The 20,575-nt window shown below is 43.1% G+C and overlaps 1 protein-coding gene across 1 annotated transcript; it reads right to left on the bottom strand.

Moving 5' to 3' along the window:
* Positions 1 to 5,609: 5,609 nt before the first annotated feature.
* Positions 5,610 to 20,349, bottom strand: tmem63c (transmembrane protein 63C). Its single transcript, XM_071520882.1, has 22 exons — positions 20,125 to 20,349; positions 17,371 to 17,450; positions 16,325 to 16,412; positions 15,252 to 15,289; positions 14,323 to 14,465; positions 12,946 to 12,997; positions 12,711 to 12,819; positions 12,470 to 12,543; positions 11,742 to 11,822; positions 11,537 to 11,657; positions 11,209 to 11,342; positions 10,887 to 11,009; positions 9,837 to 9,990; positions 9,522 to 9,628; positions 8,835 to 8,921; positions 8,605 to 8,670; positions 8,312 to 8,474; positions 8,061 to 8,166; positions 6,817 to 6,984; positions 6,601 to 6,713; positions 6,341 to 6,415; positions 5,610 to 5,957 (listed from the first exon to the last, which is right to left on the bottom strand). Exons 1-22 carry the CDS (start codon positions 20,332 to 20,334, stop codon positions 5,724 to 5,726), a joined length of 2,526 nt encoding a protein of 841 aa, XP_071376983.1. The 5' UTR covers positions 20,335 to 20,349; the 3' UTR covers positions 5,610 to 5,723.
* Between the last annotated feature and the right edge of the window lie 226 nt (positions 20,350 to 20,575).

Below are 20,575 nucleotides of genomic sequence, written 5' to 3'. Positions count from 1 at the left end.
TAAGAGCCGTGCGCTGACTGGCTCATTCCCCTTGGCTACAGAGACGAGGGCGACTTCAGGCACATCAGCCCACTTACTCATGCAACTGCACAATGTCACATTAAGATCCTTTCCAGAATCCCAGAAATGTGCCATTTTGCCCTTACAATGCAGGCTCCTTTGTTTTTCCTTTCCTTTTAAAAACATTGTGAAAGGCTGAGAGGTATTTGTATGTGTTGGTTGCATGAATGCCAGTTTGCGTGTGTCCTACAGTAGGTGAACACATAGTAATGAGAGGAGTGGAGATGGGGAGGGCTGTTATGATGTAAGCTATATGAATACATTGGGCTCATTGCTCCCACAGAGAATTCACATATATTCAATTTGGCTGTATCATTGTAAAAGTCACATCCATGGGCTGGCTGTCTGTTCTGCTGTCGGAGCAGTGGCTGACATGGCCCTAATCTGTCTCTCTGCACTGCCAACAGTATCCTCCCTCTCTCTGTCCCACTGAGAGTCTGCTTTATTTATGTTGGCACAATGCTACGTCTTGCTTTAGCCCACAGAGCAGCACTGTGGCCAGACTCTGACCTGACCTCTCAGGTCACCAACCAAAGGTTACATTGTGATAAGATTCAGTATGCTACTGTGAATAAATGTCTATAATATGTGTCCATTTACCTTGTTGCGACTCCAGAATAGGTCCCTATGGCCCTACAACCTCACCTTTGATAGTGTGAGGACTGGCTCTGGAGAGGAGTCTGTGAGGAAAGACAACACACATTATTTTTAGAAAGTCTGCAATGTGTTTTGGAATGAAGGGGGATTGAACGTTGCCATGGCAACTGTTAAGTGATGGTCCAGAGTGATGTGCATGCGTGTTTGTTTTTGGTGAAGGAAGAAAGCAAGGCACTTCTCAATCACTCAATCATACTAAATCATACTGGGGAGAGGAGAGAGGAGTGGAAGGGTGCTCGGCTTGCAGACCGAGGCTAATTAGGTTAGCTGTGATCGCTCTCTATGTCCTGCAGCCTGGAGGCAGCTGAGCACCGAGACAAGTCTGCCAGCTCCGACACCAAAGCAACCATCAAGAACTACAGCAACCACATTAGAACTGAGCTACCAACGCAAAGTACAACCAACAGTTACAAAGACTCAGATGGTTCAATTTCACACATCTGGTATGGCGTCAATTTACCCAGAAAGCCTCCAAGGACAAATTTGTCTGTCATTGTGTGAGCCAATACAGAGCACCCACTTACAGTTCGGCTGAGATTATTGTTCTCTTGTTGTTCTCTTGTTCATCTTGCAGTCCAAACATCTCAAAGGTTATAGAGTGGTTGAGCTATGCAGCCATGGCCACATGTCTTGGTCTACTGCATTAGATAACTGTTCTTGACACTTTTCACTTGGATATGAAGAGGGTGGCATTTCATGCCACAGATGATAGCTCTAATAAGGTAGTCCTTCAGTGACACATTGTCTGCCAAGACCTTCATAGCTCCACTGTGGATTTCATATCAATTTAATACCAAACTCTTTGACGACTACTATAAGTGTTTGGCCTTCAAAACTTTTGTCACATTGGCAACAGAGCTCTGTCAATGACAGCTCAGAGTGTGAATACACAAATTTGCTGACAGAATATACCATGCTGTGAAGGAGAAAGACAAAGTTGCAATTTTTTTTTGCTACTACTTTGAGCAACAATATTATGTAAATACCAAACAACAGCAACTGATTAAGCTAAATTTGCATGTTGAAACAAACCCATGAGGGACTGACAATATGGTTGCTGCAGGAGGTAGAGACATTTTCTATTCTAAGCATCTGGGCAGGAGAAAGGAGAGCGGTGTGCCACACACCCAGAGGAATTCACCTTTCACTGAGAAGCATGCTCTAAGTAGTTGCCAGGGGTGACAGGGGAAAATGTCAGGCATTTTTCTTTCTCCTTTTGGAAATCTCAGCAATGAAGAAAGGTTGCATGTAATGGCAAGTATGCTATAGTGATGTTTTTCTTGTTAACCCTATGTGGGGAAATGGCATTCATCCAGTGTAAGATATTTCTCAGAGGAACCTACAGCTGCAGCACCAATGGCACAATGTTGTTTCTGCCGTGAATTAGGTGAAGGCTGATGCTCATGCGATTAATTCCCCCCCTTCCATCCTCTGATGTGGCTTTAGGGACCAATGAGGTCTGCAGTATGTACAGAGGCTTGTCCTGAGGCTCGTTTGTATGCAGACACACTGCTTCAAACACCAGGATAACATGGAGGTGAGCACCTGCATTCATTAGCCACTTGTTCCCAGAACTGACTGGGCTGTTAGATCAGGTCTGGTCTGCAGAAATGTGTTGTCTTCAGAGAGCCAGTCTGATCAGGGGAAAAACGTCCTAATAAGATTCAGAAACAGCTTGTCAGATTTAGAATAATAACTCTTGAAACAATTGCTTGTCAAACCACAACTGTGTGTAAAACATAATTTGCACATTTGCCACCAAGTGCAGTTTCACTCCTGCACTGCTACTTACCCAAGCTGTCTGCTGCTCCTCTGACTCGACTCGCTGCCTCTCAACACCCTTCCCCATAGACCAGAGAGGAGAGCAGTAAGGAGTTCATGGCACAAGATGAGTGGAATGAGCTGATTTCATTTTAATTTCAGATCACAGCACTTCACTTTTGACAGATGAAAATCCGTTAGCCTGACAGAGATCAATCTCGTACGCTGCCTGTCCCTTAACCTCGACCTTGGAGAAATAACAAGCCACATTTACAGCAGGCGGGCCCACTGTTTGCTCATATTTCCCTGTAAAAGTCAATGATTCAGAGAAATCTATAATAAGTAGTTAACATACACACAGTTTCATAACCAAGAGAAAAAAGGCATGGACAAGTCTGGAAAAGTACTGTACCCACAAATAGACTTAGGATGGCCAAGCGACAGCATTGATTTCAGTATGTGAACAGAAATGACAAAGGAACAGTACAGCTAATTAAGCATGAAATCTACTAGTGTTTAAACAATCCCTTCTTGCATGGTCATTGGTGCGAAGAATACACTAATCATTTTTCTTTTGCATTTTTCACAGGACAATTTAGTTTAATGGTCTGTGAAACAACCTGCTGCAAGAGAAACCCACACCACAATTGGACAGGCTGAACCTCTCTGGATGCTCTCTGATCTGCTTTCCAAACAGTAATTCATGATTCTCTGCAATGATCATAGTCATAAAAGTCTGTTGCTAGCTTTCATTTGTTTGTACAATGTATGCTAAGTAACTAGAATTTTATTCCTTTTCAAATGGAACAAATACCTTTAATTTTATATGACATAAGTCCTATATTATACCTTCCATTTCATAAAACCACAACTGAAAACAGTAGATAGCTCCCAAGGGTTACAAATCAAACAAATGCAGTCACATCAGAGACAGATGTGTGATTAAAATCACATAAACCCTTTCAGACATTACACAAAGTACAAACTAAACTTGTAACTTTTGGTCACACTGCCTGTCATTTCTTGCACTGGATCACATTTATAGCTACAAACTTTGAAGTACTGTTCAATTTACTCTACAACAAGCAGCTTTACTACTGTTCCAAGAAAACCTTTGGGTTAACTGATCAACAGTTGTGCTGTCAATAAAAACTTAAACCGTCTAACTTAAAATCACTCAAGGAAAAATCACAGAAAAGGGAATGACACTGGATAAACATCTTTCAAAATGATTTTATCCTCTACAGAGAGCTTGGCTATACATCATATATGATTTGTATGATCACAGAATACAGCAGCTGAGAGCTGAAAAGATACTGAGTGAAATCCACAACAAGGCACCTCAAGCCACAATCCAAAAGCTTCTTTAAAAAAACACAAAGAGATAAACTGCTGTGACATAAAAACATGAGCAAAGAGACAGCCCAAAAAACAAACGAGTCAGCATACGATCGTATGGAGGGGCTCACTGCTTGTCTGTTGACTAAAAGAACTGTAAGGAAACTATGCCAGTTGATAACAGAAATCATGGAAAGACGATGTTCTTGAAATGTGTTTTTGCTAAGTTTGTTTTTGTGTCTTCATCCCTCGTTTCCCCGCTCTTTAGTTTTCAGTCCATGCAGCATATTTCAGGCCATGCTGGATTGTCACACAAAAGGGATTTTTTTCTTCAAGGCACAGCAAGAGAGCATGATAACAAACTACAATCAGTTTACATTCAGTTTCACAAGGAAACCTCCACCCCACCCTGAAGAAACAAAAATAACCCCAAAATACAAAACCAGCAAACACACGGAATGACTATAAAACAGTGAGATCAGCACATGGGAAACTTGACCTTAAGTATAAGGAGATAAATGCATATGCACAACCTCTCTTTTATACATGCAGTGGAGTATTACACAAGATGGCTTAAGCGACTGAGATCATGATACAGAAGCATTGTATTTGAATTGTATTGTTTGTTTTTGTTAGCAAACCTTTCATAGGAATATTTTTGGAAAGTGACATTGACAAACCTAATGTTATCACAGCAAGATTTGACCAACACTACACAAATGAACATCAATAAATGGTTTTGAATGGTAATAGTCATAAACTAGAATTTACTCAAACTAGAACTGAAAAAAATTTTTGGTGGGATTTTCTGGTGTAGTCATGTTGAATAGTTGATTCAATCACCAAATGGCTAAATTATCTTACTTCATATTATTGTCTTCCTGCAATGAGAGCAGGGAGACACCAATGCAAATTTTTGTAATTCCAGGATGTGCTTATAATTTTCCTGTTAATAACTTAAAAAAAAAAAAAAAAAAAAAAAAAAACCATTTAAAGGCCGCAATCACAGTCAAATAAGACCATAATGAGGAAATACTCTGATTAAGATGGGACAGCCCTACAAATCATCAAACAAACCCCAATGGCCCCGCCCCAAACCCCAAGCACAATATCAATGACACCACATACAACCACCGATTTGGAAATACTGTAGCAAAAATAGCAACCTTAAACGGTTAATAATTACAATAAGCTTCAGGTACAGTCAAGCTTCTTGTGCCTCCACAGAGAGCATACATACATTACATCTCTGAGTTTCTCTGCCCTCCGTCTGTCTGCTCTCTCACTGCAGATGGCTTCACAACTTGCTGCCCTCACCCTCTGCCTCCCAGCGCTCTGCCGCAGAGGAACCAGACATCAGTCTGCTGGGGTAAGCCTGCTCACACCACCCACTCCAATGGGAACTTTCACCTCAACTCATGTCCAAGTGGCACACATGGACAATGTATCTCTCTCTACTCAGAGGCAATTCCACCCCGGTCACATTCAGCGCTTTTAATCATTTTCCACGCGCAAATCAAGCCACAAAAGCAGATGGAATCCCTCTCAAGGAGCATCCAACAGTTTAACAAAAAAATAGTGGTACATTTAAGTCGATGTATCTTCCGTGGAGATTGATTTGTGGTTTGTGTTCGTAAGACAGCTTCAGGAGATGTTTTGGCAATCTGGTCTCTATATATTTAGAGGGGCGTCTACATGGATCCTGCTCCTGTATTCCCATCATGAGTCTGGGGAGGAGGCCCTTTCATCCTTGGCTTCTTCATCTTCACCTTACAAGCCCAGTCTAGTCTGAGGCAGCTGAGTTGGAGTCTGAGGTCAGTGGCGAAAACGGAGCATTGCGGCATTTAGCACTCACACTGCGTTTGCCAGGTATAGGACACGTGTAATTCAGCTTGGGGGATTTTGCGTTACTGGTAGCCCACGGGGCTGTCCATGAGGGGACTGGAGCAGTGAGGGTCGGGGGGGTCTTGGAGCTCCGTCTCGTGGGTCTGGGCTTGGTCTTCTTCCCCTTCCTCTTCGTCCGCTGGGCCGTGGCTCTGGGAGCTCTGGGAGCTGGCCATGGCACCGTAGCTGTGGTGGGCCGGGGATGGCATGGGGCTCAGACCCAGCTCCGGCTCCAGCAGCACAGACGCCACAAACAGCTGGGGGAAGGAGAGGGACACATAAATCATACTGTGTGGTAGCTAAAATCACTCTATTCATGTTTAGTGTTTACCAGTGTTTTTAATATGTCCCTTTTCACCCACTACATTATCTACACTGATTTTGTCCAGTTATCAATACCCACCCCTGTTGTGGGCAATATTCCCCATTTTGATTGCATCAAAAATTTGTATGTGTGATATCCATTCGTTTTGTATGCATTGTGTTTAAAGGTAACATTTATCTTGTTTAACAATGCACCAAAATAAGATATTGAAACCTAAATGATTCTGACCACTGATATAACCATCAGATATGGTGCTTTAAGACACTTCATTTTAACAGAGAATAGAATTAATAGCAGAAAAATCTGGTTCTGTACACTAGAGGCAGTGGTGGATGTTACAGTGCTCCTCTCTGCGTCAGTGAATGTCCCCTCTGCTGGCTGGTCAGACATCTGAAACAAACAAACAAACAAAGTGAGGCATGGGGAAAGGACCGACTGGTTCACCAATACTGCTGCTCACATTACACTCAAAGTACACATTATCTAAATCCTCTGCACAGTAAGTACGTGCTAACATTCGGTTAGAGTGCATCGTCAACTAAACATGATCTCATTCAGTCAGGGCAGGAGCTGACCGGATAGCTTGTTGACTTGTCTGGCTGCTTCCTAAGGCACAAACGGAAGAGGGAAAAGGCAATACAGGAGAGCAGGGACACAAAGGTGAAGAGGGTGATAGGATGCACTGGGCCTGGGACAGAGAGGGGAAAACACAAAAAATTACCATTTCACCATATACTCATAATACATTGGCACTTATGGAAACCATGATAGGAAACTATGTTAGGACGTACCTAATCGGAGCACAGAGAAGAAGAGCAGCCAGAACATGCAGAGGATGGGAGCCACAATGACCTGATTGATGGCCGCTCTGTGGATCCACTGGCTGAGCTTGGTGGGGACATATGCATAGTAGATGTTGTACCGGTCCACCATGTGCTTCAGGATCACATAGAGCAGACCTATAGGGCACAGGGAAGCATGCACACACACACACATACACACTGGCTGGTTAGTACAATACATATATGTTTGTAGGATTAGTCATTATCCTACCTAGTAGGCTACACTACCTAGGATTCAGGAAAAAAAAAATGCAGGTTGGAGTTTTAGTTATACAAACATTTCTTGGAGGTAGAAATAATCTTGGTTGGTTGAATTAAACCTCAATGGGCAGAGGCAAAGAACCACAGTTTTTCTGGCTGAGTAAAGCTGGACTGAAGCCCAGTGAAAAAGGCAAGAGGTAAGAGAGGAGGGAGCTAATATTATGAAGCCCAGTGCTTTTGCTACTAACTGAAAAGATGCAATGTAACCATACAAAGTTAAGTGAAATTAAGTGAGCTAGTTAGAGCTAGCTGACCTTCCAATTTCAAACTAGTTGGCCTATAGCTATCTAACTGGTTAGCTAGCCTGCTGACCTCCCAAGATCATGAATGCCATGGTCATGAAGGAATTTATATTTTATTTAAATTTTGACCAGAGTTCCTTCTTTTCCATTCAAATTTGCCAGGTAGCTAACTTGCGCAACTTGTAGTGTGGTTCTTTGGCTCCGCCCACGGATGTTTAATTCAACCAATGAGATTATTTCTGCCTCCGAAAAATGTTTGCCTCCTAAAATGCTAATCTGCAGAGACAGACACAGGTAAAAGACAGAAAGCAGCAGGGCCTGGTGTCCTCTGTCAGGATGAGGCTCTGACTGTAGTAGTAAACAGAGGCTTGGTGAGCTCCGGGCAGAGACAGGAGCAGAGTGGGCGTCTGGCTCGCAACTCGCTGTGTCTGGGCGTCTGGGACTACAGCAGCAAATTCACACAGTCTGCACCGGGCTGGCAGGCAGCAGAGGAGAGGGAGGTTACAGTATGAGGAGAGACACTGCACACACACACACACACACACACACACATACAGAAACACACACATATGAGTAACACACAGGAGATAGGATGAGGACAAGGGAAAAGGGAAGAGGTGGAAGAGGGTAGAAGACGGACTACATTACTAAATCAGTGTATGTGCCAACACACAGCAAGCGTATGCTCACCAAAGGGCATGATAATGGGACATGTGATGCTGTAGGCCATACTGACAGCAAAGATACACATGGTCCAGGCATACTCCAGACCAAACTGGAACTCATAGGCCTGGCTCTGCAGAGGAAAACACAAACACAGTAAGCAATTTAACCATTTCTGTTTGAGTCATTTACATAACAGCCGCAGAGCATCAAACCAATGCAGGATCTATTGTACCCAACATGAAAACACAGAGATAAGCATGAAAGGCTGGGCTAACCCGCTTGACGTGAATGCGTTCAGCCTTGGACTTGGCGAAGCAGAGGCGGAGGGCGTACACCATCAGCGCCGGGATACGGAGAAGCTCCATGGCTGTGCCAATCAGACTGGACGTAATCACATAGTTCACAAAGAACGCTCCGTTGTCAGGAAGAAACACACACCTGCATGGAGAGGAGATGGTGCCTGAAGTGTTGGCTTGTCATTCAAATGTCTTTTTAGTTGCCATATTGCTCCTGGTACATTTGATTTAGACTTTTTCATTTTATCATTTGACAGAAGAGGTCATCTTACTGGAATTTGACATCCTTCTCATCCAGGAAATTGACATCAAAGAGCCATCTGAAGAACAGATCTAGACTACAGAGAGAATCAAATATAAAAAAAGAAGGAAAAAATAAAAACACAAGGACCAGCCAAAGAGTAAAAAGGGGCAAAATCAAAAATGCCACATAAAAGCAAGCCTGTAAAAGTGCATTTTCAGAAGTGATTTGTATACTGTAGTTGTGTAGAACTAGTTGTACCTGGACAGACCAAGTGAGGGCAGGATGATCACCATGAAGACCAGCAGTAAGAAGCACTTGTGCATCGTTATCTGGTTCTCACCGGATCTGAGCAACAAACACACATCAAATCAATGAAAAGGGAACATAAGAGCATCATGATGCCATGTACACACATATAAAATATACCCTTCAACATGTAAAATACATATTCTTCAGCAATCCAATATAAAGTCCAAGGACTTTGTAGGCCTGCTGGGTTCATTAGCACAAACTACGCTTTTCACACCTTCGCACATCACGCCTGCACAACATGTTTGTGGGGGTGGTTATGTAAAGAAAGGGTGCTCATAGGTGCTGCGTGAGGTTGTCTCCTTATGCACAGTTGTTCTGCTCCTCAGCGCATGGTGACTACTGTGCATATCATTATCCCCACATGGAGATCTCTATGACAACCTGCCCAGAATAATAGTGCAGGGAGACTGACGGGGAGAGGGAGAGAGAGAGAGAGAGAGAGGGGAGAGAGAGTAAAAAGAGCAAGAGGGTGAAAGAGAAATATAATTGAGATGATGAAAAAAAAAATACTGAGAGTTGAGAGGAAAGAGGAAGACAGGCAGAAACACATGAAGGGTCCATTTGAAGAAGCAAAGGACAGACATTTCCATTTCAGAGGAGCGAGGAGAGCCGCGGTCGATGGCTGGTGAGTACCTGGTCCAGTGGGACTCAAAGAAGGCTGAGTAGTAGACGATGAAGGGCAGGAGCACAGAGAACGCCCACAGCAGGAGGGTCGGGAAGAACTGGGTAATGATCGGGTTCTGTACAGGGAAAGCAAAAACATTAATTAATGGCATTGAAGTGGGGCAAAAAAGTCACATTTAATGTTATAAGCCATAGAGAAAAGAAAGAAAAAGAAAAAAAAATAGGCTTACAAGTCAGTGGTTTTTGCTACGTAAAACATGTAAAACTTTTATCACCCCATGAAACCCCACTTGCATACAGTTCAGCTCAATCTCTAACTCTGACCCGAAGACTCTCCACGGGCCTGGTGACGTTGAACTTGTCGATGGTGTTGACGATGATGGCGGGAGTGGTGAGGAAGAAGAGCAGGAGGAAGAGGAGGATGTTGAGGAGGACACAGCGGAGCCACCAGCGAGAGCCGCACACCGACAGGTTTTCCCTAGTGACAGGAGAACATGTGAACCTCAATTCGCACCGTCCAATCATCTGGTGAGGTAGAGCGTTGACACAAAAGACACTCAATTTTCAATTTAATGGCTGTGTGCCCTGACATGCCTGCATGTACTGACACAAGCCTGAATTAGCCAGCCAAGCCATCTCTTGTATGCGAGGGAGTGTGTGTGTGTGTGTGTGTGTGTGCTCCACTGCACTGGACTGGAGAGCAGGTTGGGCACAGCACACTCCAACGCTCAGTTTTAACGAAGGAACAACAGTCCCTGCTCGACCCCACAGCCTGCGACTACTCCAGCAGTCTAGTTAGCGCAAACACATTCATACACAAACATACACCTACACACACACACACATGCACTCAAATGCAGCCAATGAGGCATGAAGCACAAACAGTGATAGTGAGTGCTACCGTCTCTTTGGTTAATCTACCATACATATGCATCACTCACTTGTTACATAATCTCAATGCTGCATTGGCTTTCCAAGATGTGAGAACATGCATTATGGCTAATCCAATCATCTGAATATTCACTGATTGGAACAGGGAGCTGTAAATGACCAATTTTCTGTGTAATTGCACTCGCATCATATTCCATTTGCTATCGCCTTAACACATAGCAAAATGTCTTTTAAAAGTTACTGCTAATTATTTCAGTTTTCCTTGCAGGTGAGCATAGGGCTCAGTGACTAAAGAAATAAGAATAATAATAAATGCAATCCATAATTCACATATTGCACACCTACTGTAGATGCATCAGTAGTACCTGCAATGCACCATGGTATTTATGCACATACCAGGAAAAAATGGACATAAAAAAGAAAAAGCGACAGAAAAAACGTGTGTGTGTGTGATGTGCGACTTCCCATAACGTGGATACTGACCAGATGATGTCAGTTGGAGCCGGGGCGTAGCTCACCCCCCAGTCCTGAGACTGCACCACAGTGGTGATGCTGGACTGCTGCGGTCTGCGACGGCAGTGCACACGACTGTAGTCTTTCACAATGCTTGAAAATAAAACAAGATGTACAACTTGTAAAGATGCTACAAGAAACGTGCACGGTCTCCCTGAGCCGTGTACAGTATTCAGTCGAGTAACGGTCGCTCTTTTGTCAAACTATGACTTTTTGTTCATTCCCAAATCAGTTCATGTGATGAGAGCGACTGAGAGACGTGAACCTAGATGTCATACTGTAGTTCACTCACACAGCAGTCATCCTCTCATCACGGAAAGTCACGAAGGCTATGCCCAGCCTCTTCAGGGAGATGCGATTCTTCTCAGCGTTAAACTCATCTGTCAGCTTCTCTTCCAACTCGCTGTAGTACTGTTCTGCATCCACCTGCAGAAAAAGTTAGAGCACATATTACTCAATGCATCTTTCGTTGTCAGATAGATCCCTCTTAGATTTGTAATGGCAAGGTGTTGTGTTGTTGCTGCACAAACGTAATTTGGATCGCAGTGCCATCCAGTGGTAATATACTTGCTATGCAGCAGAAGCTAATCCCAATAATGTTGCAGTCTGATAAAATATACCTGTTCAAAGCCACAGATGTCACAGCAGAATATCTGAGCGCACGGATGGGTCTTGATCATGATCTTCCCCTCCTTTTGGGCCTTTGTGGTGAAATACAGCCTGCCTTTCATCGCCTTGCGCCTGCAAAACACAGCATGCACAACCATGACACAAGCCTCATACTGATCACCAACTGTGTTGCTCTAATCTAATCTGTTACTGTACCTCTCCAAGTCCAGCCTCATCAGCTTGTGGACATTGAAGCAGAAACGGATATCAGTGACAGTGCAGCTGGGGTAGGCCTCACTGGTGGAGGGAGCAAGAGCAGACAATCATATCTTTAATACTCAATGCAATGGGATTATGTGACATGTATTTACAGAACATGGTCAGGTCTCCCTCATAAACAGAACCTGGACTAAAATGGGTAAATTGACAAAACAACAAAAACAACAACAACAACAAAGGGACAGGATTTAACTGTAACTATACCCTGTACTACAGCATAGTGTGTGACAGCAATATGTTTATTTTAGTACACTGTTAGTATACTTCTTAAGAGAGTATACTTTTATTTTACTTTTGTTGTACTTGCAAAAGGTACACTGAGAATGGTATACTTAGGCTTGTACTTTTAATGCTACTTAGACTTGTTCCATCCTTTTTTATACTTTGCAAAAGGTACTGAGAATAGTATAGTTAGGCTTACTTGTACTTTTAATGGTTCTAGAAATATACTTCAAAAAACTTAAGTCACAAGAAATTCAGATATACCTTTTTTTTAACTTAAAGTATACTTACAAGTTATAAACTTAAAAGTGGGCCAATTTAGTCCCAACAAATAACAAAAAAACTAATAGTTTACTTCTCATCACAGTTTAAAAAAAATACACTTCAAGTTTACTAGTCTTTTGTAAGTCCCGTGCTAATTGTGAAGAAAACCTGGTGCGTACTGGAAGTGTTTGGTGATGAGTCCTGGGTCTGAGATCTCTCTGGGTACGGAGGTAATCATCAGTGTCCTGGCAACCTGCAACACATAATGCAACCAACACATCGAGTTTGCCAACGTAAGAGGTTTTGTGATGACAGTCTGATAACTACCCATCAGTTACAGCAGTGTGTTATTGTCCTCTCAGGGCTTTGAGGCAGGAAAGGACCACACCTCCATCTTAACACAGTGTGATGGTGACAGACCTTCTCGTCTTCTCTGTACTCCAGCCGGGACGAGTGGTGGGCCATGCACAGCAAGGTGATGATGAAGTAGACCAGAGCAAAGACACTGTGGAGCCACAGAAAGTTGTCCCTGTGAGGAGACAGAAACACTGTTGGAACTTACATTTACACTAATATAGACAGTCACTAGTGTTTTTTTTCATGGTTCTGTGATATTTCATAGGATTTGATATCACTAATGCAGTGTTAGACTTACTTTGCATCAACATTAGCCAGTGTTGTTCTTCCAAAGTTTTCAGGACTGTCTCCTGTAGACAAAATGGAACATGACAGAGAGCGAGACATTTTAGGTTTTAAATGACTTAAAGGAAAACACTCCTCCTTGTCTGGAGGATGAGGCAATAATGAAGCAATGTGACTATTCAGAGAATATATTTTCCACCCAACTTAGTGAAGTCTCTCTTGACAAGAGATTTCACACAACATTTAAATATTATAGTATTATAGTCATGCCTATGTTTTAATTTGGGCACCCCTTTGTTTACTGTTTCCATGGCAGCCTGTCAAGTGTGTTGGTTTATTTAATGACTGGGTGACACACTGGTCCATATGATGACAGCCAACAGTAATAAAAAGTAAAAGCTCCTCATAGACCCCATAATGGCTCTGGTCTACATTCCGTATGGGATGGCTTACTCAAGGCTTCCTACGAAATGAGCACACAAGTGCCAAATGGCATTTCTGCCGCTATTTAGCAGCTGGCTTTGTGCACCATCCCAACCTCTGACACCTACATGTGTATGTTAAGAGGAAATGAAGGACTTTCTATTCATACTCTGCTACTTGGGGAAGCGCTTGATGAATTTACCGCTAGTAGCAACTGCTTGTTATTGAAGTATGTGTGTGTGTGTGTGTGTGTGTGTGTGTGTGTGTGTGTGTGTGTGTGTGTGTGTGTGTGTGTGGGTATGACTTAAGTCACTTTCAGGGACACAAACCAGACTTAAGACCAGTTGATTGGGGACGGCTTGTGCAATTGGGGACAAAAGCCAGGTTCCCAATTGGTAAAAAGCTGATTTTTGGGACAGTGGTTAAGGTTAGGGTTAGGTTAAGTTTAGGGTAAAGGTTAGGTTTAGGCAAGTAGTGGTTATGGTTATGGTTAGGGTGAGTCTCCAGGAAATGAATGTAAGTCTATGTAAATACCCCAAAAGTGACATAAGTAAGACTGTGTGTGTGTGTGTGTGTGTGTGTGTGAGAGAGAGAGAGAGAGAGAGAGAGAGTATGTCTAAGTGTATGAGTGCACTCACATGTTTTAGAGTGGTATTTGTATTGTATGTCGTTTTCTGTGTGGATTTGTATTTCAGGTAAAATTACTTTTGGAGGGAAAGGCAGTTTTGAACTAATTCCATTTCCCCCCACGCACTTAAGCTTTTTTACTGAGCTTTTGCCACAGCTAGTTTTAGTCTTAGTTTTACTCCTTAAACAAATAAATCCCTTGGTGCGTGGATGTGTGTGACTGTCTCTGTGTAGCCTGGCCTGTCCCCCTGCAAGGTGCCCCATGTGCCTCTCCTGAGGTTTAAGGATATCCCCTGGCCTGCAGACAGTTGGCCAGGCTGTCATGTGAGCACCAAATTACCCAGGAGGTTCCCGGAAAAGTTGACCGGCAGGATTACGGCCAAAGACAGCAGGCAGACCACTGTCATGAGCAGGATGATGTGGCGCTGGAAGGACAGGTACGTGACGGCGTCAATGCCACATTTGCTGCGGATCTCCTCATCCCTGCAGAAACAGATAGGGAACTGTGAGAGGAGGGTGGACTTCTCAGACCTCTCCAGACTGGCAGAATCCATAAATCCTAAACTGTCTGGAGGTTGTAACACAGACAAAACCAGAGCGGCATCACAGTGTTCTTGAGGTGACGCCTATGGAAAAGGCCACACATATAGATATAATGGTATTCAGAGGGGTGCAGTCTTCAACTATTATAAGGATGCAGGCGCAGTCTGTTGCCAGGACAAAAGGGCCTACAGCTCATACCTCATCATGAGTAAAACTCTGCCACCACTACTCTGGTGCCAGAAGCTGCGGTCGCCCAGGACAGCCCAGGCGGGAGATTCAGGAAACCCAGTGTCATAAAATAGAACAAAAAAAAACACAAGAGGTGCTTGCTGGTCTCATGGCAGCCCACACATTGAGAACTCACAGGGTGGGTTTTCACTTTCCCAGGGATCCCAGGGTGAGCCACTAGCACGAGAGCTAAAAACAGAAGCACCCAAACTCCACCATAATACTATGGAAACCATGGACACGGGAAATCACTTTTTACAGGCCTAAATCTGTTGAGTGCAGTCAGACTCCAGCAAGTGCAAATATTCAATGGGAAACCACGGCACCACTAGTCGCATGAGCCCAGACTCGTTTGTTTTTGCTGCTTAATGAGATATAACACGAGTGTTTACATATGATGGTAACATCAGCTTTGAAGACACAGGACCTATAAAAGGATGGGAGTCAGGACGGGGGAAGGGTGAAACAATTAAAAGGGCAACTGCTTTGTGTACTTACTTCATATGGTAAAGTGATGTGAGCCAAGAGCAGAAGCCCTGGAAGAGGAGGAGAATCATAAAACATTGAATGGATTGGGTATTAAAGATAATAAATGACATATGTATGCAATCCCGTGCACAGCACATGTGGCCGCTAGCATGCATCTCCCATTTGCATAGTAATAAGGCCTCCAGAGTGACAAAGAGATGCAGTTTTAATAGGTCTAGCCTGAAGCAGTAACCTCTTTACTGCAGCCTCAGCTTTGTGTAGGCATTAGGCGATGACTCCAGTCTGACTCTGTCCTACACCGTTATAAACACGAAGAGAGTGACCTCACTCTATCACACAGGTGCCATGGAGTCACAGACAGTTCAGCTGAGTCATGTTCCAGACTTTTCTCTGGCTGGGTTTGACACGGTGCCATCTCACACAGCTGGACAGTATTGTGAATGTGCTGCAAGCAGCATTTTTAAGCATCAGTGTTTTATTGTCAAATTATTTGTGATAAGATAATATTTTACATATAATTACTGTAAACAAATGAGATGTTGTAGTAAAGATGATTGGTAGCCTCTACCTCATGTCAGTGGTAATGTTAATGCTTGTGTTTCTTAAAATTAAGACCATATTTCCCATAATCCCCATTGCTTCTGCTGTTGCTACTTACAACATCTCTCCTCTCCCTGGTGTCACTTGATGTGTGTTTTTTCTTTTACTTTACTGAAGAAGATAAACATGTTGGAAGTAATTTTTCCAAAGGCCTTTCACTTGCCCCACCATCTGAAAGCTTTATCTCTCTCTCTCTTTCTTGCTTTCTCTTGTTTGTGCTGGAAAAACAGCGCCCTCAAGCTATTTTGTGCCGTAAAGCGATTCAGCAGATTCGCCGCCAAAACCAAGTGTAACACAGTTTAAAATGCCGTATACCGACTGGTAGAGGCTGCCAATTTTCTTAGCAATGGTTTATCTTCTTTACCGTAATTATACTAATATCTCACAATTAATGCGGTAATGATGTTATTGATGTTAAAAGCTATTTAAGAGCTTGTTGGAGCTGAAATACTCTCCGTTAAATCAACCCCAGCAAAACTCACCATGTCCTTGGTCTCAGAGTCGGAGGGGCTGGACTCTGAGGGAGACTTCTCTTTCTCACTTGGTTCTCCATAAAACAGGGAGGTGAGACTGAAACAGGCAGACAATGAAAACAAAGAAATAGCAGGATCATCACAATGATTGTGGCACTATATGAGCTTATCCTATGTCCAACATTGTACTCTGTGTTGCAAAGGGGTATGAGACCGCAACCAAGACAACAGTCAGACATGACTCCTGCAGACAGTCTGAGCATTTGTCTGAAATCAATTCCATGGTCAGAGAAAGCTGTGTGTGTGTGTATTTATGTATGTGTGTGGGGGGGTAAATTCTATATCCAGAGAAATAAAAAGGTGTGGGCTGAGTTTTTCAATCCAATAAAGACAGTGTGATGATTGAGTTTGTGGATATTTCTCTGTGGGCCATGCCCCTGACAGTTCAACAGCGTGTCAAATTAAGCAGCGTAATTGAATTAGCATGAGCGGCGACCGCTTGGCAAAACACACAGATGCTACTTCCCCTGGGGTGCTATGGAGCCGCCACTGGTCAGGCAGAACTAATCAAGCCTGCACTCCCACTGGAGAGGGGCTTCAGGTCAGGCAGAAGTAAACCTCTGCAGACTCAAGTAGCCCGCTGAGTGGAGCTTGATTTGTTGTGAAACCTGACAAGGTTTCTGAAAAGAGTGGGGACATTATTCCATCCAAACCACTGTGTGTGCATTTGTGTTTGCGTGTGTACATGTGTTTCAGTGTGTGGCCTGTGTCAACAAATTGGTGTTTTTGAAGTTTCACATAACTTAACACATTGAAGGACCCAATAAAGCGTCGCCAATGTTGCAGTTACCACAACAACAACAAACAGTGGCAACAGCAGGACTTTCCATGCAGTAATTCAATTACGCAGTACCATTTATGCTCAGGAGAGGGAGCTGGAGGCTCAGGAGCAGGTCCAATGAGGGTTATTACTCCATCTTGAATGTTGATTTGGCTCAGAAACCAGCATGTGTATCATTTTTTTTTCAGTGTAAGTTAGCCAGTGAGGGCTTTACCTGTCATTCTCCATCACCAGAGCCAGGCGGCCATAGTCCCATGCAGCCTTCCTCAGACAGGAGAAGATCAGCAGCAGGAACTGTAACACAAAACAACACCTGAATACAGCGAACAGGCATCCTGAGAATCCTTAGAATAGGCACAGAAGTGCACAAACACACACTCCTACACACTCACACACATCTCCCTTTCTTCTCCCTGTCTATTGTGATTCAAAACCCTCTGTGATTCAAAAACTGCTTGATGTGAATGCTCCATAGCATGCCCTTCAGATTGAGGATGGCCTATGCATTCTCATAAGGAGTGTACAAATAATAGATGGGTCCAAATCCAGCACAATAATGAGCGATCTTCTTTCTTTGGAGTAGTATGTGGTTGTCTTGGAAACTAACAGAGAGAGGTCAGCATGCACATGTGAACACACACTGTGCACTAATGACGAATGACCGAGTGTGGTCAATAGCAAGACTAAATCTGAATAGCCTCTATTCTCCCACAATGCAGTCCAAACTGCTCAGAACTGCTTATATTACACAATAGAGGAATTCATTTTGAGTAGCCTTGGTTTAAGATCTAAGCTCACAGTAACTGGACGATGACGGATGAATGTTGACAAATGCAAATGGAGCAAAAGCGCTGATGAATGTTTGACATTAACTACAGCATAAATCATTTACTCATTTGAGTTTAGAAGATATTGGGTTTTGGAGGCGGGGATGACAGCAATGTTAATAGGAGGAAAGCTCCCATAAATGTTGAATGATTCATTTTTTACTGATCCAAAGCCATGCATAGGTAATCAGGGCAACCTCGACTTGGGAGATGAATAACGATTCTGCTTTCAAATTAACAGTCAGGGTTGACGACGTATCCGAAAACCTCTTGTAAAAATAAGAATCTCTCCACTCTGTCTCTGTTTTCTCTGTGTCCGTCTCCTTCCTATTGTGTTTTTTTTTTATTTCTAGTTGCGTGGGCACATTCTCCACCAAGTCCCACAGATGATTTATTCTGTATGATGATGGAATTGATGCAGAGGCGTGCTCCCGTCACCTGGGGGGGAAGCATGCTTTGACTCAGGCTTGTCATTAAGAGTCGGTGCTCAAACCCTCTGCGTTGTCCTGACAACCAAGCAGCGATCAAATGAGCCAATTAAAACGTGGAGGTGGTAGATTGAGACTGACATCAGTGCAGAGATCAAGCTTGACAAGGCCTGACAGCGGAACCGAGGTAGTTGACAACTGAGAACTGAAGCCTATTATTATCTGGGAGACAGGAGCAAAATAATGTTTGTAAACAGTGTGTACATGGCATTATACTATGTGAAAGGGATGTTTAAACGTTTGGCTGTTACTCAGTTTTAGTTTCAACATGCAATGTGATATATCACTTCTCTGACACACAGAATATGATGTTTGTACTTGTGTGTATATGTGTGTATTCTTGTACTTCTAATGTTATGAGGTCCAAAAATCCTCACAAGGATGGGAAGATGAATAAAATCCTCCAAAGTGACAACATTTTGGCCAGTCCTCACTCCTTTAAGGGGCTAATTTAGGGTTAGGGCTTGGTTTTAGGGTTAAGGTTAGTTAGGATTAAGTTAGGATAAGGGTTAAGGCTAAGGTTAGTTTAGAGTTAGGATTTGGGTTTAGGGTTAATATTAGATTTAGGGTTAGGGTTACAGTTAGGCATGTACCAGTGAGGGTTAGGGTTAGAGTTTAGGGAATGAATGTAGTCAATGGAGGGTCCTCACAAGCATAGTAGTAAAAAAAAACGTGTGTGTGTGTGTGTGAGACAGTGAGGCGTTACCAATATATGTCTGCATTCACTTCACACGTTCGAGTGTGATGTTCAACATGCCCAACACCTCTGATGCTGCTGTTGTCGATTTTTTTTAAGATCAGGAGCAGAGAGAAATGCTTGAGATAGATATTTGTATGGAACAAGCCCTCTGACCAAGAGTCACCTCTTCATGTCTGAACATCGGAGCTCTTAAGAACGTCAGGCATTTGGCAGCAATGGATATGTTCAAAAACTTGCTGCTCAAGGCCTCCAGATTGTAGGTGTATACAAAAAGGAGACGGACACTTGAAAATAGCGTTCAGTCTTTGAAGTCTACTTTACTTTTCTTCATTTATGTTATAGCACTTTTTGTTTTCATGGCACTCTGAACTATCTGGAGGAATGTTCACTTATTTTACTGTTGCATTTATTGTAAGTCGCTCTGGATGAGAACGTCTGCCAAATTTTATTCATTTTTTTATTTATCCTTTATTTAGCCAGGAAGGTCCCATTGCCTAAATGCCCAAATTGTAAATTGTAGTAAAGCAAAACAATGCTATTTGTGTTGTTAAAAGTCATTAAGTCATATTGAACCGCTGAAATATATGAATATTATGTGAGTAAGAATTTAATATTAACATAAAGCATTTCAACACTAGAAAGGCCAGTGGTTTTCGGGGGTCTAAAAGAAGGCCAACCAGCTGCCAAATGAAGAGGGTAAATTTAGTTATAGCTACCATTTCCTTGTGTAATTTAGAAAGTCTAACAACACTGGTTTGTACAGAAAATGAGTCTAGGAAAATTGATCGAGGGACATTTTGAAAGTTGAGATGTTTCAATTCTAAAATTCAAAACAGCCTTTCTTTCAATGGCCTTTCTGAATGTGTTAAATGTGTAAAGTGTGTGTGTGTGTGTGTGTGTGTGTGTGTGTGTGTGTGTGTGTGTGTGTATGTGTGTGTGTGTGCAGCAAGTACCATCCAGAGGACCACATTGATGGCGAGGACAGTGGGCACCCCTCCAAACGGCAGGCCCTGGAGGACGCTGCTGCGGGAGTGGGAGCGGTAGCATCTCTCTGCCGTGCTGTTCTCCTCCCCAAAGGAGTCCAGGAAGCCCAGGACGTCCAGCTCCACGCCCCTCCCCTCCATAGGGGGCGCTCTCGTCACAAACAGCTCAGAGTCCGCCATCAGCACTGCACCATACCTGAAGGAAGAGAAATGCACCATTAGAGACCAAAATAGAGTGAGAGATACTTATGATACAACATTCACTGCTGTACTGAAAATACCTAGCAAAAATGTCTCTTTGGCTTTCATTATGATTAGCTGCTGTGTGAGATACAAGTCATAGCATGAGGTCCGTGTGTGATTTGTTTTAGGAAGACATAAAGACAACCCACCGATGCTTTCAGGTGCCGGGGCTTTACAC

The sequence above is a fragment of the Centroberyx affinis genome, unplaced genomic scaffold (assembly GCF_046629955.1).
Source record: "Centroberyx affinis isolate AG114_WGS23_722 - 3 ecotype Tasmania unplaced genomic scaffold, CSIRO-AGI_Caff_v1 ptg000830l_1, whole genome shotgun sequence".
Lineage (NCBI taxonomy): Eukaryota > Metazoa > Chordata > Actinopteri > Beryciformes > Berycidae > Centroberyx > Centroberyx affinis.
The sequence above is the reverse complement of the archived record's forward strand: the minus strand, read 5'-3'. Positions and strand labels throughout refer to the sequence as shown.

What these genes read in the sequence shown, in the direction of transcription:
- tmem63c (XM_071520882.1), bottom strand. Translation starts at nt 20,334, where the DNA reads ATGGCGGACTCTGAGCTGTTTGTGACGAGAGCGCCCCCTATGGAGGGG. An exon ending in TCAATGTGGTCCTCTGGATG is followed by an intron (nt 17,451 to 20,124) that starts GTACTTGCTGCA and finishes TTTGTGTTACAG; the next exon opens with TTCCTGCTGCTGATCTTCTC. An exon ending in CTTTTCCGGGAACCTCCTGG is followed by an intron (nt 12,998 to 14,322) that starts GTAATTTGGTGC and finishes TTTTGTCTACAG; the next exon opens with GAGACAGTCCTGAAAACTTT.